The 26,104-nt window shown below is 47.7% G+C and overlaps 1 protein-coding gene across 2 annotated transcripts in view; it reads right to left on the reverse strand.

Moving 5' to 3' along the window:
• DNAH14 (dynein axonemal heavy chain 14) overlaps positions 1-26,104 on the reverse strand; it is a 461,040-nt gene that overhangs the window by 142,095 nt on the left and 292,841 nt on the right. For both annotated transcript variants that reach the window (XM_029593090.1, XM_029593089.1), the window contains exons 55-56: positions 17,453-17,650; positions 7,430-7,591 (exon numbers count right to left, since the gene is read on the reverse strand). In XM_029593090.1, the coding sequence (XP_029448950.1) occupies positions 7,430-7,591; positions 17,453-17,650 (360 nt within the window). The remainder of the gene's footprint in view (positions 1-7,429; positions 7,592-17,452; positions 17,651-26,104) is intronic.

Here is a 26,104-nt window from a genome sequence, read left to right on the forward strand (position 1 = left end):
CGCGGGAAATGGGTGAGGGGGGTCAGGAGGATCCGGAACGCCTGGTATGGTCCTGACCCTAGTAGCGGCCTCTGAATCTGGGGCCCTAGGGCCCTGTCCCGCGCCCACCCGAGGGACCTTATTCTAGTCCATACTTCAAGTTTTGGGGGGGTTTTTTTTGGGGGGGGGGGTTTGCAAGAAACCCAAAGGTCCTTCTCCCCAAAAAAACCAAAACATAAGTCAGGAAGAAGCACGACAGCGCACTGCGTTGAGAAAAGGCAACTCAAAATGCACACCTACAAAATGGTGCCTTGTGTTTTGACAGGCAAGGGCCCCACAGGAAAATTGGTTCTTACCTGATAATTTTTGTTCCCGTAGTACCAACGGATCAGTCCAGACTCCTGGGTTGATTCATCCCTGCCAGCAGATGGAGACAGATAAAGCCTCGCTGACACTGCTTGAAAATCCCTGGTGCCACCTGCAGTAGCTCAGTATTGATCTGTACCCAAGCTGAAAAAACACTATGTGTAATAACCGACTAAAAAACGTCTCAAACAACTTTAAAATTTTATAAGTTCACAACAAAGAACGGAAGTTTGCTGAAACAGTTATAGCTGAGTGGATGACTTTCCTCTCGAACCCGGGTGGGTTCTGGACTGATCCGTTGGTACTACAGGAATGAAAATTAGCAGGTAAGAACCAATTTTCTTTTCCCTCTACGTACCTGGATCAGTCCAGAACAACTGGGATGTACCAAAACTTCCTAGAGAGGGTGGGACCTGGAGAGTCCCGCTCACAAGACACCTTCACCAAAAGACCTGGAATCTGAAAATCCCAAATGCAACCTGAAATGCCTTGCAAAAGTATGCAGCGATTTCCAAGTCGCTGCTCTGAAAATTTCCTGCGGAGACACCAACTCAGCCTCCGCCCATGAAGCGGCCTGAGCCCGTCAGGAACCTGGCGGTCCTTGAGAATATACGCTGACCCAATAGCCTCCTTAAGCCACCTGGCAATCATTGTTTTGGAGGCCTTGGTACCCTTCTTTGGCCCACTCCATAACACAAACAGATGATCCGATCTTCTGAATTCATTAGTAACCTTGAGATAACGAAGCAAGGTTCTGCGGACATCTAACATCTTAAGCTCTTGAGCATGCTGCGTAGAAGCATCCAAGTCTGCAAACGCTGGGAGCTTGATAGTCTGATTAACATGAAAGGCAGTCACTACCTTTGGGACAAAGGAAGGAACCGTACGCAATGTAATACCTGAATCAGATATTTGGAGAAATGGATCCCTACACGGCAAGGCCTGCAATTCTGAAATCCTCCTAGCGGAACAAATGGCCACCAAGAACACCTCTTTGAGAGTCAAATCTTTAAGAGTCGCTCTCCGAATAGGTTCAAATGGAGCGTCACACAATACTCGCAGAACCAGATTAAGGTTCCAGGGAGGGCAAATTTTCCACACCAGAGGCCTCAAATTCTTAACTCCCCGAAGAAACTTCTGCTCGTCCAGGTTTCTTCTTCTTCAATCTTTCCTTGTAAACAAGCAAGCGCTGCTACCTGCACTTTAAGGGAATTAAAGGCAAGACCCTTAGCTAAACCCTCTTGTAGAAAAGACAAGACTTGAGAAATCGAGGCTTGAACCGCAAGAACTCATTGGTCGGTACACCAAGTTTCAAACACTTTCCAGACTCAAACATATGAAAGGGAAGTGGATTGCTGCCGAGCCTGTAAAAGTGTGGTAATCACCGGTTCTGGATATCCTCTCCGTCGCAAGCGATGCCTTTCATAAGCCAAGCCGCTAGACAAAAGTGATCTGCCTGATTGGAAAATACGGGACCTTGATGAAGCAGTTCCGAGAGGTGACTCAGGAGCAACAGACCGTCCACCACTAGATTGACAAGATCCGCGAACCATGGTCGATGCAGCCACTCTGGAGCCACTAGGATCACCTTCCCTGGATGCTTTTCTATTCTGCGCAATACTTTGCCCACCATTGGCCATGGTGGGAATACATACAGCAAGACTTTCGGAGGCCAAGGCACAACTAGAGCGTCGACTCCCTTGGCCCCGTTCTTCCTCCTACGACTGAAGAACCGAGGAGCTTTCGCATTGAGCTGAGTCGCCATCAAATCGACGTGGGGACGGCCCCACCGTCTCCGGATGAGCTGCTTCGCTGACTCCGCCAATTCCCACTCACCTGAGAAAATTGGCCTGAATGTTGTCGACCCCTGCGATATGAGAGGCCGCTAGTTGAATCAAGTACCTTTCCGCCCATTGAAACAACTCTTGTGCTTCCATCGCTACCTCCTGGCTCTTGGTCCCGCCTTGGTGATTGATGTACGCAACCATTGCAGCGTTGTCCGACAGAACCATGACCTAACGACCCTGAACAAGGGGGAGAAAGGTTTAAAGTGCCAGCCGTACCGCCCTGGTCTCCAATTGATTGGCCACGAGGCTTCCATCACCAACCAAGTACCCTGGGCCGACTGTCACTCGCAGACTGCTTCCCAACCAGAGAGACTGGCGTCAGTAGTGAGAACCATCCACTCCGGAACTTCTAGGCTGACTCCACGTTGCAGATTGGAAGACTGTAGCCACCATGATAGACTGTTCCGCGTCGATGCATCCAGGAAAACTGGTAAATGAAAAGCCTGCAACAGAGGATTCCATTTGTCCAACAAAGCCCTCTGAAGTGGATGCATATGCGCGAAGGCCCACGGTACCAGTGCTAGGGTGGAAGCCATCGAACCCAGAACCTGTAGGAAATCCCAGACTCGTGGAATCTTCAATGACAATAAGTGGCGAACCTGTGACTGAAGTTTGAGCATTCTCTCCTGTGTGAGAAACACCCTGCCTTGGCTTGTGTCGAAACGAGCGCCGAGGTATTTGAGTACTTGGGAAGGCTCTAAGTGAATCTTCGTCCGGTTCACCACCCAGCTGAGAGACTCCAACAGGCGAACCACTTTCTGAACTGATGCATGGCAACCCTCCAACAACTTCTCCCGAATTAGCCATTCGTCGAGATAAGGGTGTACCAACACCCCTTCGCCTCGAAGAGCCGCCACCACCACCACCACCTTGGTGAACGTGCAAGGAGCTGTCGCTAGCCCGAAAGGCAGAGCCTGGAATTGGAAATGTTGACCCAACACCGCAAAATGGAGAAATTGCTGATGCGCTGGACAAATTGGGATATGCAAGTATGCCTCCGTCAGATCGAGGGAGGCCAAGAACTCCCGAGAACAGACTGTCGCGATTACCGATTGTAACGTCTCCATTTGAAACCGTGGGATGTGTAAGGACTGGTTGACCGATTTAAGGTCCAGAATGGGGCGAAATGTCCCCTCCTTTTTCAGGACAACGAAATAGATGGAGTAGAGACCCCTGCCCCATTCGCGAGGCGGTACCGGAATCACCACTCCCAAATCACTTAACCTTCGCAAAGTCTCTCAAAGCGCCCGATGCTTCGCCGAGAACCCGCAAGGGGAGACTAAGAAGAGGTCACGCACGGAGTGTGCAAACTCTAAGGCATAACCGTCTCTTACCACTGAGAGGACCCACTGATCCTGTGTGATTTTTGGTCCACTCCCCGTAAAAGTCCGCCAGCCGGCCTCCTATATAGGGAACGGCGGAGTGAACCGGCCTCGCTTTATTGGGTGGGCGTCGACCTTTTAGAGCCCGCTGCGAAAGGACTGACCTCAACCGGAGCCTCTCGATTGCTGAAAAGGCTTTTGGACTTGCGCCCTCTGGAAGGACGAGACCGTCTGGCGTCCCTGAAGCGCGACCTGGATTGAAACACCTGGCGATTCCTTGGCTTGTCCTCCGGCAGCTTGTGAACCTTTGTCTCAGTCAGCTGCTTGATGAGTTGCTCTAGCTGCTCTCCAAACAAGAGCCGACCCTTGAAAGGCAAAGAGCCTAACCTGGCCTTAGAAGAGACATCCGCAGACCAGTGACGGAGCCACAGCAACCGTCTGGTCGTGACCGCCAAACTTATGACCCGCGAGAGCGACCATACCAAGTCGTACAGCGCATCCGTTACATACACGACCGATGCTTCCAAGCGATCCGCATTCGACGTGTTGGGCCCCGGAGGTGCATCCTGAAAGTTCTGCACCCATCGCAGACATGTTCTCTGCATGAGGCCGGAGCACCCGGCAGCCCGGAGCCCCAAGGCTGCACTCTCAAAAACCCTCTTAAGGTGAAGCTCCAACTTCCAGTCCTGAACATTCTTGAGGGCAGCGGCCCCCTCTACCGGAATCGTAGTTTTCTTAGTAACCGCGGAAACTGCCGCATCAACCTGTGGAAGTGCAAAAAGCTCCAATGTTTGTTCCGGCAATGGGTAGAGCTTGGCCATAGCTCTCCCCACCCTCAAACCGGAGTCCGGGGAATCCCATTCATGCTCAATCAACTGCCGCACCGACCTATGGTACGGGAAGGCGGAATGCGGAGCCCGAAGTCTGTCCGGAACGGGGTCCGCACCATCCAACTCCAGAACCTCCTGCGAGGGGTTTAACCCCAGCTCCTCGAGGACCTGCGGAAGCAGAGGTGCCAGCTCCTCTCTCCGGAACAACCGAAGAATCTTGGGATCATCTCCTTCTTGCACCGACGGCATTCCTGTGTCATATCCCTGATCCGGTGCCAAAAAAACCTGACGCCGTACCTGCCAGGGCCCCCGGTACCTGCGAGCCCCCTGGTGCCCCCACGGAGCTAGGCCCAACGGGAATGCCCAAGACCCAAGGCCATTCGGATCCTGTCCTGGAATTGGGAAGCTGCAGACCCGGCTTCCGAGGGGCAAAACCCCCGGGAGACCCCCCTACCCACTCCTGCTGCGCCAGGTAAGCCTGGTGTAACAGGAGAATAAAATCTGGGGGAAAAGGACACGCACCCAGAGGCAAATTGGGGATCAGGTCTCCCTCCGGTCCCTGAGATAAGGGACCTGAAGATCCTGCTCCCCCAGCAAATCCCTGCGCATCGGGGGGGCCGGGATGGATGGGGGATAGCTGCGGAGGAGAATCCCCCTCTCCCTCAGATAATGGCGGCGCGCGCGAGTACGCATTCAAAATGGCCACCGCACCCTTCTCGAGGGAGCCGGCAGACCCGGAGGGAGCAGGAGCATGAACAACTGGCCCGACCGCAGCAGCCGCGCTTTTACAGAGGCGCCGGTGTTTTGCCCCTCCCAGGAGAAGGGAGGGCCCTTCCCCCCCTGAAATACACCCCGAACAGAGGCCCGATCTACTGAGGCGCACCGGGACCGCCCCACACGCGTGGGATGCTGAGCTGCGAACCATGCCGGTGAGCAGATGAAGAAACTACAACAAAAACCCAAAGAAAGAAAGAAAAAAGTGCCGAAAAGAAAACCCCATCGGGGGGGGGGGGGGAGTCACCCCGGAGCCTTGCCATCAGCTGACTTCCTTTTGTTGAAAACTTTAAAAGTTAACAAAAAGCCAGAGCTTCTCTCCCAGAGCTGCAAGGAGCTGCCCAGCTCAAAGCAGCTGCTGAGTTAACAGGAGAGAAAAAAACCTCTGCAAGCCACACGGCCGGCCTTGTGAGGGGAGGGATCTGGACCACCAGATTTGCACCGCACGTAACAACTTGGACCTCAACCAGTCCACCTCAACTGAGCAGAGAAGGGTTCCTGAAGGAACCAGTCCCCTGGGAGGAAGGCTCACCCGACAATGACAAAATCTAGAAAAAAACAGCAAGGGTAAAAGGAAAAGCCCTGCAGGTTAATGCACCCGCCATCTGCTGGAGACAGATAAATACCGAGCTACTGCAGGTGGCACCAGGGATTTTCAAGCAGTGCCAGCGAGGTTTTATCTGTCTCCATCTGCTGGCAGGGATGAATTAACCCAGGAGTTCTGGACTGATCCAGGTACGTACAGGGAACATTAAATTCTCCCAACAAAACCTAACTGCTTTCTGTAGCCACGTATGCTCCTTTGGATAGTAGAAAGACCAGGGGGCACTCCATGAAGTTAGCATGGGGCACATTTAAAACTAATCGGAGAAAGTTCTTTTTTACTCAACGCACAATTAAACTCTGGAATTTGTTGCCAGAGGATGTGGTTAGTGCAGTTAGTATAGCTGTGTTTAAAAAAGGATTGGATAAGTTCTTGGAGGAGAAGTCCATTACCTGCTATTAAGTTCACTTAGAGAATAGCCACTGCCATTAGCAACAGTAACATGGAATAGACTTAGTTTTTGGGTACTTGCCAGGTTCTTATGGCCTGGATTGGCCACTGTTAGAAACAGGATGCTGGGCTTGATGGACCCTTGGTCTGACCCAGTATGGCATTTTCTTATGTTCTTATGGTAGAGACTCGGTAGAGCTCTCTGCATTTCAATGTGCAGACGGAATATATAAGGACTGGCATGGGATCCAGGAGGATGACAGGCAGCCCAGGACTCTGCTGCACACCAAGCCTTTCTTATCAGAAGATCCTCTTGTAAAGAATCTCTGCCGGTACTCTTACTGGTCCTAATTTTAAACAGAAAGGAAAGCCGATTCCTCTGAGCCCTGCTGAGCGTTTTCAAATTGCACAGAGCAAATAAATGCAATTCGCTCCCCGTATGTAAAGAGAAAAACGCGCTGCTGAAGCTTTCTTTTTGAAATTCTTTAAAGCTCCTCCCATGCTATTCCCCTGAAGCCCTCTGGGAGTGGCCACGCTCAATCTGACAAGGGCGGAGATCTGATGGACGCCAGCAGCGGCCCAATCAGATCCAGTGCAGGGTGAGAGCTGGTTAGTATTTTTGTCTCCCATTGCCCCTCTACCCATGATCTCTTCTTCCCCATTAAAACTCCTTCTCCTTCCTCTCACCCAACAATTTCCCCCTCTCCACCGCCAGCATCATCTCCCGTCATGCTTCCTCTCCCCCCTCCCAGAGCGGCGGCTGCTGCTGCTGCTGCAGATCCTCCCCGTCAATGCTCCGGCTGCTGATTGGCTCTATGCCGTAAGTCGCTGCCCCGCGCAGTCCCTGCCTGCTAAACTGAGCCAAGTGGCTGGTCTACGGAAACTCTAGGGAAGACTGGCGGCAGGGGCTACAGCAGGATAGGGGGGTGGGGAAGGAAAATCAGGGGCGAGAGCAACAGAAAGCGCTGTGGAGGTAGCGGGGGAATGAGCTGGCAGCTGTGGGGCATTCAGTGGTAGGTGATGGGGTGAGAATGCCGCAGCGATCGCTAAGAGGGAGGCGGCAACAAGAGGCGACGTGGAAAGGGCCTGGATGCAAGTAAAGTTGGCAGCAGAGGCTGCAGCCACGAAATTACGACGAACCGGGGAGCCCCCCCTCCTACCGGCGATCTCACTGGCTAAAGGCGCTGTTTGTAGTCTTTCCATTGCACTGCTCGTGAAAACCGTACTGCTCGCACAATTGCAAACGGTCTTCTCGCCCACTTCCTGCTTCACGGGGGCACCCAAGATCGTTAAAACAAACGTATTTAACATTAATACCTGCCAGAAAAACGATACAATCGCTTGCCTGCTGTCAGGGACATCGGCCTCGGCAGCAGTGCCTTTAAGCTCCAGAACGATACTGTCCAGTTCCTCGGTATCAAAGAGGTCAGGGAGCGCTCCTGAATTTAAAATGCAGTTTAAGTCTTCCAAAAATGACTCCTGGGGTAAAGGGAAGACTTTATCAGCTGCAAGTCAGTACCCTTCAGAATTTGTCAGCACTGCCAGTGATAACTAAATTATTACGGTACCTAGTCAAGAAATAAAACAAACAAACAAACAAACAAAAAAAATACAGGTACAAAAAGAATAAAACATTTCCAGCGTGAAAACATAAGTATGGTTTTCTTTTTCTTTTTAATAGAAAGGAAACCTGACATGGTAAGAGGCTGGTAGATTCCATTACAATACCACAGCAGAAAATGACCTAACCTGCAGCGGTTGAATCAAATTCATCCTGGTCGCCGAAGGCTAATGTATACGCTTCGTGCTGGAAACATGTTCTAATAGGTTTCTGTGCTCACAGAGAGAACAGCAGTAGCCCGGACGAGTCAGGCCACCTGTAATGTGCTGAGCAGAGGAGCTTCTCCCGAGGTCTGTAACTTTCACAGAGTTCCCACGCCACCAGATGTTTCTGCAGCTACCGGGAACCCACGGAGCAAGGAGTGATGGACAGCTGCTGGGTGCAGAACAGGGTGGGTTCTGTGCCTCTAGAATGCTTTTTTTTTTGCATGCTGAAAAGAGTCGGACTGATGGGGCTGGCTAGCTAAGGGTTTCCTGCAAAAGGGAGCCTCCGGCCAGTCAGCATTGTTTTGGATTACAACATCAGCGAGGCAGAAGCAATTGGGGATCACTCCTGTCTCAAAACAACCTGAGGGCTCCTTACGGTAAAGAGGAAATCCAGGGAAGGGAGGGCCGGGGGGGGGGGGGGGTGTCAGTAGAGATGGGGAAAGAGGGAATTGTGGGCTGGGACGGGGACCTTCTGCAGGGGCAAAGGAAGGGAGCTGACCTGATGGGGGAGGGGACAAAGTGGCCAGGGGGAAAGTGGCCTATCGGGGGATCAGGCATCCCCCAGTGGGCCAGTGGTACAGGCACGTGGTCTGCTGAGAGGGACTGCATGTGTGCCTGCATGAGGGAAAGTGCCTGTATGTGCATGAGAGGAGAACCTGCAAGTGTGCATGAGAGACAGAGAGCCTGCATGAGTGTATGAGATAAAGAATACTTGCATGTGTGTATCACAGAAAGAGCCTGCATATGTGCTAAAAGACAGAGAGCGCCTGCATGAGTGTTATGAGACAGCAAGAGCCTGAGTATGTAAGCCTAAATATGTGTATGAGAGACAGAGGGAGCCTACATATGTGTGAGAGAGAGTACCTGCATGTTTGTATGAGAGCCTGTATGTAAGCAAGCCTGCATGTATACGAGAGAGTCAGCACCTGCATGTGTGTATGAGAGTGAGCACCTGCATGTGTATGAGAGAGAGAGAATGCCTTTGTGTGTGAAGGGGAGAGACAGAGGATAAAGACTGAGTGCCCTCCCATTTTTCCCCAAATACACAACAATCTCTGGGTGAGTGGAAATCAAAAGATCCTTGATATTTATTTATTTATGTATTTATTTTTATTTTCTATTTATTAAACATTTTCAAAGATACAAAACATATACATTTGAAAGGAAAACAATATTATGCCAGAAAAGTGATCAAAAATACATACATACAATATGTCATAATAACCATAGCCCTCAATTATAGTGGGAGACCCTACTCAAGAGACGTCTTTAGTTATGAAATAACAAAACGGATTACTCCATTTATGAAAGCACTATGGAAGGAATGGTTACATTTCTAAAGAACAGAAATTCACATATTAGGTTACATCTTCTGGACTAGAGCTGGCAACCATTTCAATAGGCAATTTTTCACTAAGAAATTTACATAACTGATCGGGTTGAAAAAAGGTATAAGTCAGATCTTTAAATTATTATTATTTTTTTTTTAATTCTTTATTTATCAGTTTCATTAATTATACATCCATCAGATTATATAATTGAAATATTAATAAATTAAATAAACATATTAAATAAACATATTACACACATTTAAGGAAAAAGAAAATCTATTAACTATCAATCAAATGGAGGGGTTTTAGTTCTAAACAATGGGAGATTTTCTCAAGTAAACTAATTCTAGAACACAATTAGCATATCCTAAACCTTCTCATTCTCATCTTAACTGGTAGCTGGGGTCGATGAGGGCTGTCTAATCTGGTTCAAAAAATTTTTTAGTTGGTCGGGAACAAAAAAAATAAAAACATCATCCTGTCTTTTAATTATACATTTACAGGGATACCGTAACTGAAATGATAAACCTAATGATATCGCGTCTTGACGGAATGCCAAAAAGGCTTTCCGTCTCACCTGAGTAGAATAGGCTAGATCTGGGAAAACCTTAATTTGTTTTTGTTGATAAGAGATTGGAAATTTATTAAAGTATGTTTTCATCACTATGTTAACATCGGCAGTAGAATGAAGAGAGACCAACAAAGTTCCCCAACTTATTACGTTGTTTGAGGAGTCCTCCAAAAAATTTGTAAGGTCCCCCTGAAACAACTCCGTCTCTGGTAAATCCCCTCTCACAGGGAGAAAAAAACAATTATTTATTACAGGAGTCTGTTCCAGGGTGAACCCAAATTGCTCCACACACATTTTTTTCAGAGTTATCAAAGGTTCTTCTCCCACAACTCTTGGAAAATTTAAGAATCGTAAATTTAATTTTTTAGAACTATTTTCCAACATTTCTATACGCCTTGTCAAAGCCTCTCTGTCTTTTACCATTGCCATGTTAAAGTCAGATCTTTAAATTTAATAACACATTTACAGGGAAACTTAAGAAAAAATAATGTTCCGAGCTGTAAGACTCTAGGTTTTAATTCAAGAAATTTCTTCCTCCTTAATTGAGTGTCTTTAGCTAGGTCCAGAAATATTTGCCCATTCATACCAAGAAATAATTGCCGTTGATTCCTAAAATACATTTTGAGAACCCAATCTCGATCCGAATCCAATAAGAAGGATATTATAAGTGTAGCTGATTGAATCACTTCTTCAGTAGATGTTTCCAAGATCTCAGATATATTTAATGGTGACAACTGCTGCATTTCTCCACCTTCTATAGGGCTCTTTTTCTTAGAGGGAAGATAATAAATCTTCGATAATGGAGGTAATGTAGCCTGTGGTATTTTTAAAACCTCCAAAGCAAACTTTCACCACATCTCATTTGGTGAAACCGTTAATTTCTTAGGAAAGTTAATTACTTTAAAATTTTTATTTCGTTGGTTATTTTCCATGTTTTCCAATTTTCTTAATAAATATAAGTTATCTTTCACCAGATTTTGACAATATTTTTTCATTTCTCCCGATTCCAATTTCAAGGCATCAATTTCTTGTTTTACTTCAGTTTGCTTCTCTTTAAATTTATTAACTTGCTTTTGTAGCTGCCCCACTTTCTTTACTATAGGACTAATCTGTGCAGTCATATTCTTATTCAAGGTTTCGATAGCAAGCCAAATTGCCTCCAATGTGAATGTTTCAAGTCTTACCAGAGATGTTACTGCTGTTTTATACTCAGACAAGTCACCTTCTTCTAAATCTCCTCCATTATGCCATGGTTCCAGCTCCTCCAGAGTCTGCAATTCTCCTTCGTGTATTTCTCCACCTTCGAACTCACGGGCTCCTGGTTGAAGCGCTCTAGCCGGCTCTTCCTCCGACCTTTGCGAAACCCCCTCCCTGGCGTCGTCCGGAAACAATTCCATCCGGGTCAGGTTAGCCGTTCTACTCGCCGCAGGATTCTCAGGGGCAGTCCTTTCAGCCGGTGATAGAGATGTTAGTGAATCATGGAGGGCGTCTCCTTGGCGACCCTCCTGCGATTCAACCCCAGGCTCTCCATTCCTCCTCGTGATGTGCGCGTCCATCGGTCCTCGTAGCTGGCCAGACGACATGGCTTCCGAATTCAGCCTTTCGCGGGCCCTCCGTTTTCGCCCCGAATGAGGCATTAGGAAATCAGCCAAGGTAAGTGATAGGAGAGAGGCGCCACACAGCCACCCTCTGGCACGCCATCTTGGATCTCCATTTATTTATTTTATGGTATGGAGAGCTAGAGGTTTTTTTTAATCCTATTATTTTAAATTTCAGGGTGTTATTTCATGTGTCTGCTGTTTTGAAATATTTTAGTGGTATTTGGAAAATATTAGAATACATTTATATGACTTTTTAAAATTATTAGATGTTTCTGGCCTGTTTTGACATGAGGAACTTAGATACCCTGTGGGCCAGTTTAGAAAAAAATCCCCTGGGCCGATAGTTTCCTGCAATCCGCCCCGGATGTGGCTAAGGGTTTTAATCTGCACAGAAGAGAGCCAAGTCAAGTCAGAAACTTTTGCTGCTTTAGTGACCGGGGAAACCCGAGAGCCCTGGCAGGCTCGTTAACCCGCGACGCTCTGGGGGGGAATTAACTCTTGAGGTGTAGTTAATTTCCTAAGGATTAATGCAGATTGTGCAGTTTATCAAGATCTGCGTATTCCATAGCTTTTTTTTTGGACCTGGCAGTCTTGTTCTTGCTTATTTGGATGTCACGCCACTTTAATAATAATGACCTGCTTAGCATGCAACGCAGCTCATTAGTATTTTCCTGGTGTTGGGTCGATTTTTTGCAGTTCCTCAGTGCTCAAAAGGGTATTGTGGCTATCAGGGATTAACCCAGTTTTCAGGTGCATTAAAGGTCAAATTTGGCATTTATTGCTTGTTATCTCGGCTTTGTAAATAGGCCCCACAGTTACTAAAGGGAAATTTAGGGATTAGAGAATTGCACCCAAAAGTCAATTTTATTTTTAGCGAGTTGTATAATTCAATTAGTGCACTCACCAGGAAAGGCAAAATTTGAGAAAGAAAAAAAAGCCCCAGAAGGTCCATATTCCCTTTAACGTGGGAGTTATCTGTCTAACTTTTATCTGGATAAAAGAGTGGCATTCCAGAGCAGAACAAGATTATCCAGCTAAATTAAGCTGCCTCAGAGCAATCCTAAAAGTATCCGTCTGCGTGTGTGGTCGGATAACATAAGGCTTAACCGGCTATATTCAAAACAATATAACCAGTGAAGTGGATATGATTTTTGTAAAAAAAAAAAGTGACGCTCTGGCCTGACCCCCACCCAATATGTGAAAAATGGGCCCTTCTGGGCTGAACCCCTCAACTCCCCAAAGAAAATGTTAAAATAAAACAAGCTATGGGTCCGCTTGCCAGCGTCTTCCACTCCCTAGTTAACCAAAACAATGAATGTAATGGGATAGGTGTTGAAACTGCCACGGTGTCTTTGTGAACAATCAGTACCTAAGGAGCTTTTTTTTTTTTTAATTCAATCATAACATTTACAAATAAATGATACAATCAAGAATGCCAGAAAATAAACAAATAAGTAATATCTGGATCAGCCCGCATCTAGAGGAGGTTGAGGTATGAGGTTCAAACGTGCGTCTACTTTTCAATTACAACCTTATCCTTATACCTAAAGTACTCTAGATTTATCCTGAAGAAAACGCTCCATGTGAGGGGGCATCAAGAAAAACAAATTTATTGGTTTGATAAGTAATGTGGCACTTACACGGGAATTTCAAAAAGAAAGTGCCTCCCATATCTAGCACTGCTTGCTTTATAGACAGGAAAAGTTTCCGCCGTGCCTGTGCTGCACGGGAAACATCAGGAAAGGCCACAGAAGTCAGAATTTTTATTTTGGAAGTATTTAGTAAAGAACAGGTCTTTATCCTTTTTCAGTGAAAACGTGACTAGCGAGGTAGCCCTAGACGCTCTATTATCCAGGGAATCTTCTAAAAAAGTGGAGCCCCCTGGACTTTCTAAAGTGTCTATGCCACCCTCTGCAGCTTGAAGCGTTCTTCTCTTAGGCAGGTAATACATTTTAGAAATAGTTGGAATTTTTTCCATCTCATAAGAAAGTCTATCCACCAAATATTTTTTAAACAATTCAAAATCTGACATTAATCGAGAAATAGGAAAGTTTAATAAATGAAGATTAAGTGACCTCCCTTCATTCTCTAACTCTTCTATCCTAGTATGTATTATCATATTACCTTTAATGGAAGAGATACTGGTGGCCTGTAAGTTTTTAACTACTGGGTTCAAATTTGCTACTGCTTGTTCCAAATTTTCAGTCCTATCATCTAATTCTACCAGTTTAGCTCTTGTTTCCACTGAAAAAGTATGAACATTAGAAATAGTACTAGACAGTTTTTTTATCTATCTTCACAATAAGTCTCCATAAATCAGATAAAGTTACATTTTCAGGTTCTACAATATTGTCTTCTCCTTCATTACATAATTCAAGAATTGCAGGCAAGAAATTCTAACATTACTAGCAGCGGCCTCGCTACCCATGGGAATTAAACTAGTTTGTATATTTCCCTCTATGGTTTCCCCACTGCCAAGTTTGCCTTGGGTAACTCTCACTATGAGATTCTATACCAGTTCTTGCCCACAATAGTCCTTCCATTATAGGTTGTAAGGAGGGTTGTGGGGACCTAGGGCTTAAGGTAACTCCAGAGGAGTTTCCTTCTACAAATCCCCCAGCACTGGACTCACCCAGTCGCCTGATGTGTGAGTCCATGGGTCCAACTCTTTTTGACAAAGGGGTCGAAGGTGAAAAAGTATAATTTTTAGATTTACGTTTCCTTCCCATAATTTATTTTTTTACCCAGGGGCGCGCCTCTTTGGTGCACGGCTTTGGCTGCGAGCTGCAGGGGTTTTTATCTCTGTCCCGAGGGGGCATCACCCAATGTCACACCAGGTCCCGCCCCCTCAGTCCAGGCCTTCTCACCTCACAGCAAGAGAATGTTCAATGCAGGTAACAAACACTCACAGGAAGTGATTTAAAGTTGATTACTCCCCAGCACAATGCCTCACGACTCTCTCCTCCCGGTCAATGTGCCACAGGGGCCTCGCTTTTATCTCGGTCCCGAGGGGCACCTCCCGATGACATCACACCGGGTCCCGTCCCCTCGATCCGGGCCTTCTCACCTCACAGCAAGAGAATGTTCAATGCAGGTAACAAACACTCACAGGAAGCGATTTAAAGTTGATTACTCCCCAGCACAATGCCTCACGACTCTCTCCTCCCGGTCAATGTGCCACAGGGGCCTCGCTTTTATCTCGGTCCCGAGGGGCACCTCCCGATGACATCACACCGGGTCCCGTCCCCTCGATCCGGGCCTTCTCACCTCACAGCAAGAGAATGTTCAATGCAGGTAACAAACACTCACAGGAAGCGATTTAAAGTTGATTACTCCCCAGCACAATGCCTCACGACTCTCTCCTCCCGGTCAGAGTACCGCAGGGGCCTCGTTTTTATCTCGGTCCCGAGGGGCACCTCCCGATGACATCACACCGGGTCCCGTCCCCTCGATCCGGGCCTTCTCACCTCACAGCAAGAGAATGTTCAATGCAGGTAACAAACACTCACAGGAAGCGATTTAAAGTCGATTACTCCCCAGCACAATGCCTCACGACTCTCTCCTCCCGGTCAATGTGCCGCAGGGGCCTCGTTTTTATCTCAGTCCCGAGGGGCACCTCCCGATGATGTCACACCGGGTCCCCGCCCCCCTCGATCTGGGCCTTCTCACCTCACAGCAAGAGAATGTTCAATGCAGGTAACAAACACTCACAGGAAGTGATTTAAAGTTGATTACTCCCCAGCACAATGCCTCACGACTCTCTCCTCCCGGTCAATGTGCCGCAGGGGCCTCGTTTTTATCTCAGTCCCGAGGGGCACCTCCCGATGATGTCACACCGGGTCCCGCCCCCCTCGATCTGGGCCTTCTCACCTCACAGCAAGAGAATGTTCAATGCAGGTAACAACACTCACAGGAAGTGATTTAAAGTTGATTACTCCCCAGCACAATGCCTCACGACTCTCTCCTCCCCACTAAGGAGCTTCTAACACGTCCATCATACTACTTAAAGAGAATTGTACCCTGCAGCTAGACAGAACATTTCATGAGAATCTGCAAGGACCCTGGCTGCAGGGCGGCCCTCCTGCCTGCAGGGGCCCTCAGTGGGCCGCAGTCTGAGCTGCATAGGCTTATGCCTTGAAGACTCTCATAACTCAGCACTGCCACTCCCTCAGAAAGCCTGGCTCACCCACAATTCCCTGCCTCACCTTGGAGTTCGTTTCTCCTGGCTGTGGCCGCAGTTCCTGGTCTTGCATCCTTGCTCTTGATCCTGTCTGACTTTGCACTTAGGCCGCACTTTAGTTTGTGTTCTTTCCCGGGTTGTCTGCGTGCTTGTCCCCGGGTTTAGATTTAGTTTCTGTCTGTTTTTGGTACCGGCCACAATATTGGCCTTCTGTTTGTCTGTCCCGGGTTGCCTCTGTGTCTCTTTTGACCTTGTTGCATTGGTGGACACCTCTATCCGTCTTTCTGTGTTTGTCATGGGCACCTTCCTGTCTCCTGTTTCACTGCGGCCTTGTGGCTTTAATAGGTGCCCCTGACCCTGTCTTGATGCACCACCGACTTAAGAGCTGCAGCCACCAGAACTGGAGACTTCAACTCGGAGGGGAGGTAGCTGGGCAGGCAGAAGATCCGGACTCCTGGCCAGCTACTCGGGGGTCCAGCCTACTCCTGCTGTGGGGGGGGGGGGGGGGGGGGGTTATTCAAACCTAGGCAGCCATGGCCTGACATAATCGGCCCAGTGGTTCTCAAGATATGATACATTAAAGTTGTCTCCCATGCGTGTCTTATGGAGAAATTTCCGATTTTGTCTCCTTCTTCATGCCCATCCTCCTGCACACAATTGCTTGCACTGTTTGAAAAGAAGTCAGATGTCCCCTCAGGGGCCTAGTTTTATGCAAAATTTGGTTTAGCAAAATCAAATCATTTGAAAATATATGTGGAAGGAAATATCAATGTGTTTCCATATAACCAAGGAGTGACCAACATTTAATTCTGTCCAAATAAAGTTCCTTATCCCTTATGTCCAAATATCAACTTTTGTTAGAATTGACGCAATGGTTCACAAAATATAAGTTGAATTTGCCCCTAATGTATTTCTTATGGGGAAAGTGTTGACTTTGTCCCACTCCTGCATCCCCCAAATCATTTGCAAAATTTGAAAGGTACAAAAGTCTGATGTTTCCTTTTGGGGCCGGCCTCCACACAAAGTTTGGTTCACCCTGATCTATCCATTTAGAAATGATAAAGGGGGGAGCACACATAGATACACATCCTCGACGATCTGATAAGCCTTTGTTCCTTATGGAACCAAGGATAAAAACTGAGGTTACTGAACTCCAATAATCACAAAACCACCTAGTGTTTGAGAACTTGGGAAAAGTTTGAGAACTTGGGAGAAGCCCCATTGGTTGGCACATAACAGGTTACGTGACCCATCGGTGTGATTCTAGTCAGGATGCTTATCTTAGGAAAAAAATACGTTTCATGCAAAATAATTAACTTTGAACAAAGCATGCTATGCTGAAATTCTTAGGGATTTTAGTTTTGCTAAACTTACATTCGTTACTTTGTTCACTGCATCACTAATAACGTTTACAAGCACTTACCTTGGGCCAGGCCAGTGGCTCAGCGGCAGTGCTGACAAGCAGAAGATCTGGGTTTGATGCCAAGCTCTGGTCTTTTGCCCCCCCCCCCCCCCCCCGGGGCTGGCCCAGGATGCTACGGAGGGCAGCGCTCACACCCCCTGAGGCGAACGAGTCTCACCCAGCACCCAGCAGTGATACCTACTGACCGAACCTTAGACTGCTTGAACATCGGGCTCCAGGCACAAACTATCACTGCGATGGCTGGACTAGATGGAGGCTTTTAAAAATAAAAAATCCCCCAGGTAGGTTCAACTGAAGCCTCATCGTGCACCAGCCCAAAAGAGACCAGTTCCGATTAGACCGGAAGGCCAGAAGAGGAGGAGGACACCGTCGGACCAGATATACACATAGACAAAATTAGTGCTCACCTTAACTATGTCTGAGTCAGCGATGAGAAAGACCGTTCTCTGACCCCGCAGCCCTGTTTGCCTGTAAAGTTTTTTCAAGTCCTCCCTGAAGTCCGCATGGCCGTAGTTCAGGCTTAGCGACAGCCTGTAGAGCTTGCAGCCCGAGATACGACAGGCGAAGGCTGCGCAGGTCGCCTTACCAGTTCCATCCAAGCCCACCTGCAAAACAGTAACACACGACACACAAGAAGCACGAGAAGCCCTTGAACAGATAACTCAGAAAGAAGGAAATAAATGAGAAAACGTTTTTAAAAGATCCACACGCCTACCTCGGGGGTTATGCTGAAATACTAAGGCCAAGGGCCTTCATCAACCCAGACGTGTGCCCCCGGTCTTCATGAGCACCCAACCTCCTGCGCACTATTGTGCCACAACATTTTCTAATTACATTTTCTTTTTAAAGTTTAACTTAAAAATTTTCTGTCATAATTTGGATAATTTATGAAGAGCATTAACGCTTAACTGGAAAACCAGTTCCTAGAATTTAATAAAGATGCTGCCACTGACGCATCCGTAAATTAATCTAATCAGCACATTCAGTCATTTGAACAAAACTAATACCAAGGGAGTTTTTAAATCTTCTATTTGGAATAGAAAACATGATTTACAAGTAATACTGGGTCGAGTTTTAGATTGCAATTACAGCACGAGCACAAGGTGATACTAATTGGATATTTTCTGGGAGAGGACTCTAATGGCTCCAGTAAAACCAGTACAGAAACTTTAAAATAAGTCTGACTTGCTAATGCTTGGAAGGAAGTCTACCTTGTTGGATCAAGGTCATTACAAACTGAAGATGATCTGGTGGGGGGAGGTGGGGTGGGTCTGCTAGATCACCAGGGATAAATTTTGGTTGGAGGGGATCACGGGAGGGGGGGATGTCAGGGTCCCGGCCTACGAGGTCTGTGTTTTATTGTAAAGGGGAAGGGTGGAGCGTTGCCACGGGTATAAAAATAGTTTATTTGTAAAACAACTGGCCACTTTCAAGGCCAGCCCTGAGTTGGGTTGCGGGTAGATAAGGGGTCTAAGCAGACCCCAGGGGTTTTTACTAAACCTGGGGGGAGGGGCATCCATAGGGCCGAGCAGCCCCTTTCTAAGTCTAGGATGTGGGTACCTCGGGATGTGTGTTAACAGCCTGAGGCATCCTCAGGAAATTAACAACAACTCTGGAGTTGTTAATTTCAGGTCAAATAACGTGGCTTGTGAAATTGTCAGCAAGCCACATGATTTGATTTACATATTTCAGGATAGTAATGGGCTCGTCAGTATGCAATTGCATACTAATAAGCTCATTTAAATATTCACGGTGCCAGGCCTACAATAATGTGAGGTATTTTCAGTACCTCATGTTATCCCCGCATTAGGCAATTTACCACACAAAAAACACTGTTTTTCACACATTAAATGGCCTAACGTGGCTTACTGAATGAGGCTCTAAATTAGCCTGATTAAGTAGCTCCTCCCTATTATACCCCATCCTATCCACCATTCAGATGGCTAACTACTTAATTAGTTATCCGGCTAAGTGGCGGCCACTGAACACAACTGGATATTCAGACATTGCCACTTATCCAGCTAGGTGGTGCTGACCGTCAGGTCCTCTGCACCTTCTGGCCTACAAGGGCAAATGGCACCGCCCCTTCCTAGGCATGTGTGTGGCCTGAATCTGGCCTCTAGGTGTCATACCACTGGAGAAATAACCACGACGCCGGCAGGCTGTAAACAGCATCCCCAGCTCCAGCCAGCGGAAGGTCCGACACGAGAGCTGAGCTGGGGACTTTATGCACAGCCGCCAGGCCAGCCTCCCACATGGTCTTGGACAAGGGCTAAATATCATCCCCTGCACCAGAGAACGCCACGGTCGCCTGACCTGAAAGAGTGCGTGGTATGAAAGGAGAGGAGGGAAGAGTGACGTGCAAGAAGAGATGTAAGGGGCAAGCCCCTGAAGACACACCGGGGTTCCGTTTGAGCCTCTGCTTTGTACCTTTAAGAAAAAAAAGAAACAAACTTTGCTTTTATCAGGGCCGGCGCCTAGGGGGCGCCGTAGAGCAGCCACGTGTGGCCGCGAGAGGAGCCTATCCCCCGCTCGTGGCAAAGAGGAGTAGAGATTCAGCGGGCCACCAGCGCCACCCAACCTGCTTATGGCTCAGAAAAGCGCACCGCGAATGAGGCAGGAGTTGGGGGCCGAGATTGGGGAGGGGGGGGGGGTTGTGAACAGGCGCAAGGCAGAAGTTTCGCTAGGGTGCCTAATACCCTTGCACCGGCCATGACTATTACCTCATGTTTGTTACTCTGGGCAGTGGGCTCACAGTTCTTTTCTTTTCTCTGTTTTTTTTGTTTTTTTTTTGATGGCCTGTCAGTTTCCTCTTGCTCCCTTAGGGCCTGATTTTCAAAAGCATTTACATGCTTAAAACTGGGTTTTACATATGAAAATGGTACTTTACGCATGTAAGTGGGCTTTTGAAAATGACTACAGTATATGCCATTGAATTGTCCATAGGTTTGAAAGTTGCTATGATTGTATGTTACATTTACATGCATAGCTCCTTCGAAAATGTACCTGTTAGAGCAGGGGTCGGGAACCCATGGCTCGCGAGCCAGATATGGCTCTTTTGAGGGCTGCATCTGGCTCGCAGACAAGTGTCGCCATACTTCGCGGTTCCCCGCCGCCCGGGCTTAAAATGCTGTCAGCCCGGGCGGAACGCGGCAGGACAGCTGGAGTCAGCGGCACCGGCGTGCTCTCTTCTCCTCCCCCCCCCCCCCGAAAGAGGAAGTGGAGAGCATCGGGTGCCTGCGCGGGAAGAAGAGACCACACTAGCGTGGTCTCTTCTTCCGCGCAGGCACCCGATGCTCACCACTTCCTCTTCCGGGCCGCGGGGGGGAGGAGAAGAGAGCACGCCGACTGGAGTCATCCGGGTGCCTGCGCGGGAGTCATCGGGTGTCAGCCGGGTGCCAGCGCTGGAGTCATCGGGTGCCTGCGCGGGTCTTCCCGCGCAGGCACCCGATACTCTCCACTTCCTCTTCCGGGCCGCGGGAAGAAGAGAGCACACCGGTGCTCTCTTCTTCCCGCGGCCCGGAAGAGGAAGTGGAGAGCATCGGGTGCCTGCGCGGGAAGACCCGCGCAGGCACGCTAGTGTCCGACGGGAAGAAGACTGCAGCGCGGCTCGGAGGAAAATGAAAATCTTCAACCGCAGCCGATGGGACTCCGCCTTCGCCTTCGCCTCCGCGAGGGCTGAAAATGAAGGAGGTTAGCGTTGGGGAGGTGGCTGCTGCTGCCGCGAGTTCCCGGGGTGGGGGTGGGGGAGGGGGAGAGAGAGAGTGAATGAGCGAGCAAGCATGTGTGTTTGAGATCCTGTGTGTGTGAGTGAGAGATTGCATGTATGTGAATGATTGAGAGCCTGTATATGTGAAAGAGAGTATGTCTGTGATTGAGAGCCTGCCTGTGAGAGAGAGAGCATGAATGTAAGTTTACCATTGGGAACCTGTATGTGTAAGTTTGTAATTGAAAACCTGTTTGTTTGAAAGAGTATGTGTGTATGATTGAGATCCTTTGTGTGTGAGAGAGATCATGTGTATGTATGATTAAGAGCCTGTGTGTATAAGTAAGAGAGAGATCATGTGTGTCTGTGTCTGATTGACAGCTGGTTTAGGTGATGGAGCATGTGAGTATGTGATTGAGAGCCTGTGTTTAAATGAGAGAGAGAGACCATGTGTGTCTGTGTGATTGAGAGCTGATTTAGGTGAGGGAGCATGTGAGTATGTGATTGAGAGCCTGTGTTTAAATGAGAGAGAGAGACCATGTGTGTCTGTGTGTGATTGAGAGCTGATTTAGGTGAGGGAGCATGTGAGTATGTGATTGAGAGCCTGTGTGTAAATGAGAGAAAGAGAGGACATGTTTGTAAGCATGTGAATGAGAGTCTGTGTGTGAGAGAAAAAGACAGCATGTATTTATGTGATTGAAAGCCTGTGTGTGTGTAAGCGTGAAAAGATAGACAGCATGTGTGTAAATGTGTAATTAAGAGCCTATATAAGTGAGTGAGAAAAAACATTTGTATATGTGAGTGACTGAGAGCATGTGTGTATAGGTGTGTCATTGAGAGCCAGTGTGAGAGAGAGCGCTGGTATGTGACTGAGAGAGGAGAAAGTTCCAAGCAAACCACCCCACCTCCTGCTAATTCAGAACAATCTCAGGACACCTGGATATCAATGTTCCCAGGTATGCAGAGCAAAAAAATTTTTGTATCCTTATTATTTTTCATTACTGGATCTTTGTGTCTGCTATTTTGAAATATTTTGTTGGTATCTGGAAATGTTTTATATGAGTTTTTAATTATTGGATATTCCACTCATCAGCTGTTTCGAAATATGTTCTTTTTGTTAGTACAGTTTTACTGCTGATGATTTTATATTTCTTGATTTGTTTTATAAGGATGTGTGATGTTTCTTTTTTCCTTTGTTACACTGCATACAGAGACTCTGGCTTGTTGCAGTTTCCAATTCAGTTTTTGTCTGCATGCTTCTTGTTATGCGTTTTGGTCTCTTTATTCTATGTTAGGTGAGGGACAGCACGTGATTCAGGTGAGGTTTTCTGCTGGCGTGTAGTTTCTGTGTAGGACTCTATAGCAGCCTGACTTGGTCCGTTTTCCTAATAGGAGATGTATTGGTGTCTTTAGGCCTGGTGTAATATTTTCAGAGACTTATTGTACTTTAAAAGTGTGATCTTACATAAAATGCACACATTTACTTGTATTTAGTTTTAAACATATTGTATGGCTCTCATGGAATTACATTTTAAAATATGTGGCGTTTATGGCTCTCTCAGCCAAAAGGTTCCTGACCCCTGTGTTAGAGGATAACTTTCAAACAAATGCTACTTACTTGTGTATATGCTAATTTTTACGTGCATAAGGTTTGAAAATTCACCCAACTAAATGAGACCCGTCACCTCTGGGGTTACAGCACTCTAAGCATTCTTTCACAGCTGCATAGATGTTTTTCTCACATTTCTAATGCTTTCTCTCTCCCTCACACCCCATAATCCAGCTCAGTCCACTGGAACCATGTAAACGTGCACCCCCGAGACTGGCCACTAGGTGTCATCCTTGCATAATGCTGGAAACTCTCGCAGCATCCCCAGCGTCAGGCTCAGGAACCAAACCCAATTCTTTTTAGACTGTGACTGCTGGCTGGAGTATCTCTTTATTGGAGGGGTGCATGCGTCTTAAGAGTGCCAGAGTGTGGTCCCCTCCAATATAGCAACTGTGTCAGGCATTCAACCTTCGAGTTGCACAGTTTATTTCCGATGAGCAAGAAATCTGTCATTGCATTCTCAAGCACCTGTGTCTAATTCATTTATCCGTGATGAAAAGAAAGTTCTATGGACTTTTAAAGCAGCAGCAGTATCACTTTTTTTTTTTTTTTTTTTTTACAGAAAATAGAGTTGATAGTTAAAACAAATCATTAAGATCCCTCTTTTTCAAATTTGCATTAAATTCCCGAGGTGATATCAGTGTTTGAAGATTTTGACAGTCACACCCGCCACCCTCAATCCATATGAGTTAAGGTGCCGCTATCTTGATCCTTATCAGAAACCTGTTCAGGCGCCACACCGACACATGTGAAGTGTGAATCTGGCATAGGAGATTTCTAAAAACAAGAGGCCACTGCGATAATGAAAAGGTGCACACCTTTTATTCCCCCAAAAAGTATAAATTTATAAGAAAAAATACATCAGGGCAATAGGGAAAGGAGACCTGAGAATAAGACCAAAGGGAGAAAGCCTCTAGGAACAGCAGCGCTGGTTTAAGCGAATGAGATGAGGAAATAGGGGTGGGAGGGGGAAAATGACTAGATTTCAGAAGCCTGAGGAATGGGGTCCTCGTATCCTGCTGAGACACCTCCGCTGCAAGAAATTCTGCACCCAATGATAACCTTGACAAAAGTGGATAGAATCTTTTTTTAAAAAGTCTTTCAGTAGGTGGCGCTCGTGCCAGGTAAAATGTCAGCATACACTAAAATGAGGAGGTTGGAAGGAGATTCTACGAAACCCCGTAATATATTCAGGAGGAGTGGTTACAGATAGCACGGCTGTATTTATATTTATAGATTTCATTTGCATAGTGAATAATACGCTTTTTCCAAACTGGAAAAAATGAGTTAAGGCGCATAATTAGTAGTAAAATGAGCTTATCAAAAGGGGCGACGCACGGCTTGCCTAGACGGAAAATTCATCCTTTTTTTTTTTTGTTCACAAGGTGCTAGGGAAAAAAGAAAGACATGGGACGGATTTAGCAGGCACTAATTACCCAGAGTCGTTTTTAAGCGATTAAATTAGTCTGACACAAGGGGACACCGTGGACATGATTGCCAGTGAAAGCTCACGTGTGTTTACCAGGGGGTCTCTAAGCTCGTCGCAGCTGCTGGTATTAGGTAAATGATGTCCCCCGACAGCCCGAGGAGCCTCCTGCCCGTGGCTAGTCATAAACAGCAGCTTTTCGAAAGGCATTCCCCTAGGCCGAAGGGGCTGTCTGAACACTGACCACCCACACTAACAGGCCAATACAGTAAGGAGCGGTAGGAAGAGCCGCGTTAATGCCGGCCGCACCCGCGGTTGCCGCACGCACAGTCCAGCTCACCTACCGCTCGATACTGTATGTAAATAGCTTGGAAATGCAAGCTGCGTCTAAGAAGCGTCCGTGAAGCGTTAGGCCCGCGCAACCCATTTTACTGTATAGAGCGCTATACAGTATCCTGGGTGCGCTGGCCTAACGCTTCACAGACCCACTGGTATCTGACATTTGAAATGACAGGTACCAGGAAGTGGACGGTTCTCCGACGCTCAGGATTGCCAGTCCTCTCTCCCCTCCTCCCGAAGCAAGCAACGAAAGCGGAAAAAAGCAAAAAAGCAAAAAAAAAGCGAAAAAGCAAAAAAAAAAAAAGTAGCAAGGGAGAGAGGACGGGCAATCCTACGCTCGGGATTGCCCGTCCTCTCTCCCCTCCTCCTGAAGCAAGGTGCGAAAAGCAGCCTTGCTGCGGGAGGAGGGGAGAGAGGACTGGCAGTGTAAAGCAACAAAGCGACTTACTTTTTTTGCAGCCCCCCTCCGGAGACGGACATCGGCGAAGACGACTGCGGCTCCCCTGCCTCCAGCTGCCCGCGAAGATGGACGCCTGCACGGGCGAAAGCGGCCCCTATGCGTGCAATTGGGCCGCTCAAGGCGTGACGTCACGACGTTTGGCGTCACGGCATGTGACATCATGTCTTCAGCGGCCCAATTGCACGCACAGGGGCCGCTTTCGCCCGTGCGGCACCTTAACTCATGGATTGAGGGTGGCAGGTGTGACTGTCAAAATCTATAAACACTGATATCACCTCGGGAATTTAATGCAAATTTGAAAAAGAGGGATCTTAATGATTTGTTTTAACTATCAACTCTATTTTCTTTAAAAAAAAAGAAAAAAAAGATACTGCTGCTGCTTTAAAAGTCCATAGAACTTTCTTTTCATCACGGATAAATGAATTAGACACAGGTGCTTGAGAATGCAATGACAGATTGTAAAGCAACGAAGCGACTTACTTTTTTGCAGCCCCCCTCCGGAGACGGACATCGGCGAAGACGACTGCGGCTCCCCTGCCTCCAGCTGCCCGCGAAGATGGACGCCTGCACGGGTGAAAGCGGCCCCTGTGCGTGCAATTGGGCCGCTCAAGGCGTGACGTCACGACGTTTGGCGTCACGGCATGTGACATCATGTCTTCAGCGGCCCAATTGCACGCACAGGGGCCGCTTTCGCCCGTGCGATGCGTCCATCTTCGCGGGCAGCTGGAGGCAGGGGAGCCGCGGTCGTCTTCGCCGATGTCCGTCTCCGGAGGGGGGCTGCAAAAAAAGTAAGTTGCTTCGTTGCTTTACACTGCCAGTCCTCTCTCCCCTCCTCCCGAAGCAAGGCGTGAAAAGCAGCCTTGCTTCGGGAGGAGGGGAGAGAGGACTGGCAATCCCGAGCGTAGGATTGCCCGTCCTCTCTCCCCTCTTTCTCTTGCAACTTTTTTTTTTCGCTTTTTCGCTTTTTTCCGCTTTCGTTGCTTCGGGAGGAGGGGAGAGGACTGGGGCTGCCCCAGAGACCAGCACCCATGGACACGGCCAGGGCAGGTGAGCGGGGGCTGGGGGAAAGTTTGCCGCCTACCCTTACCCCTGCCTCTAACGTAGGGGTAAGGGTAGACGGTAAATTAGCAGGTTAAACGCGCGGCAAAACGGCAGGTTAAAAAAGCGATAGTCGGGGCGCGCGTTACTGTATGGGAGGGAATAGCTAATTCGATCGTTTACATCTAATATACATGCCATGTGCGGAAGGGGTTACCCGGGGATTTAAGGACGTGGTAAGAGTAGGTTAAAGGGGATAGTGTATCGCGGGTTGGACTAACGCGGCCAAAAAGTGGGTAGAAAGCGGGTTAGGAGCAGGATAACCGCGGCCACACTTTACTGTATTGACCAGTATGTGAGCCCACCATTTTTTTTACCCACAGGAAAAGCAAGTGGGGGTCAGAGGTAAGGGCAGGTCAACACGTGTTTTGTTTTGTTTTTTTTCCCCCAAGGAAATCATATTTAAGGAAAAAGCAGACAA

This window comes from Rhinatrema bivittatum, chromosome 3, assembly GCF_901001135.1.
Source record: "Rhinatrema bivittatum chromosome 3, aRhiBiv1.1, whole genome shotgun sequence".
Classification (NCBI taxonomy): domain Eukaryota; kingdom Metazoa; phylum Chordata; class Amphibia; order Gymnophiona; family Rhinatrematidae; genus Rhinatrema; species Rhinatrema bivittatum.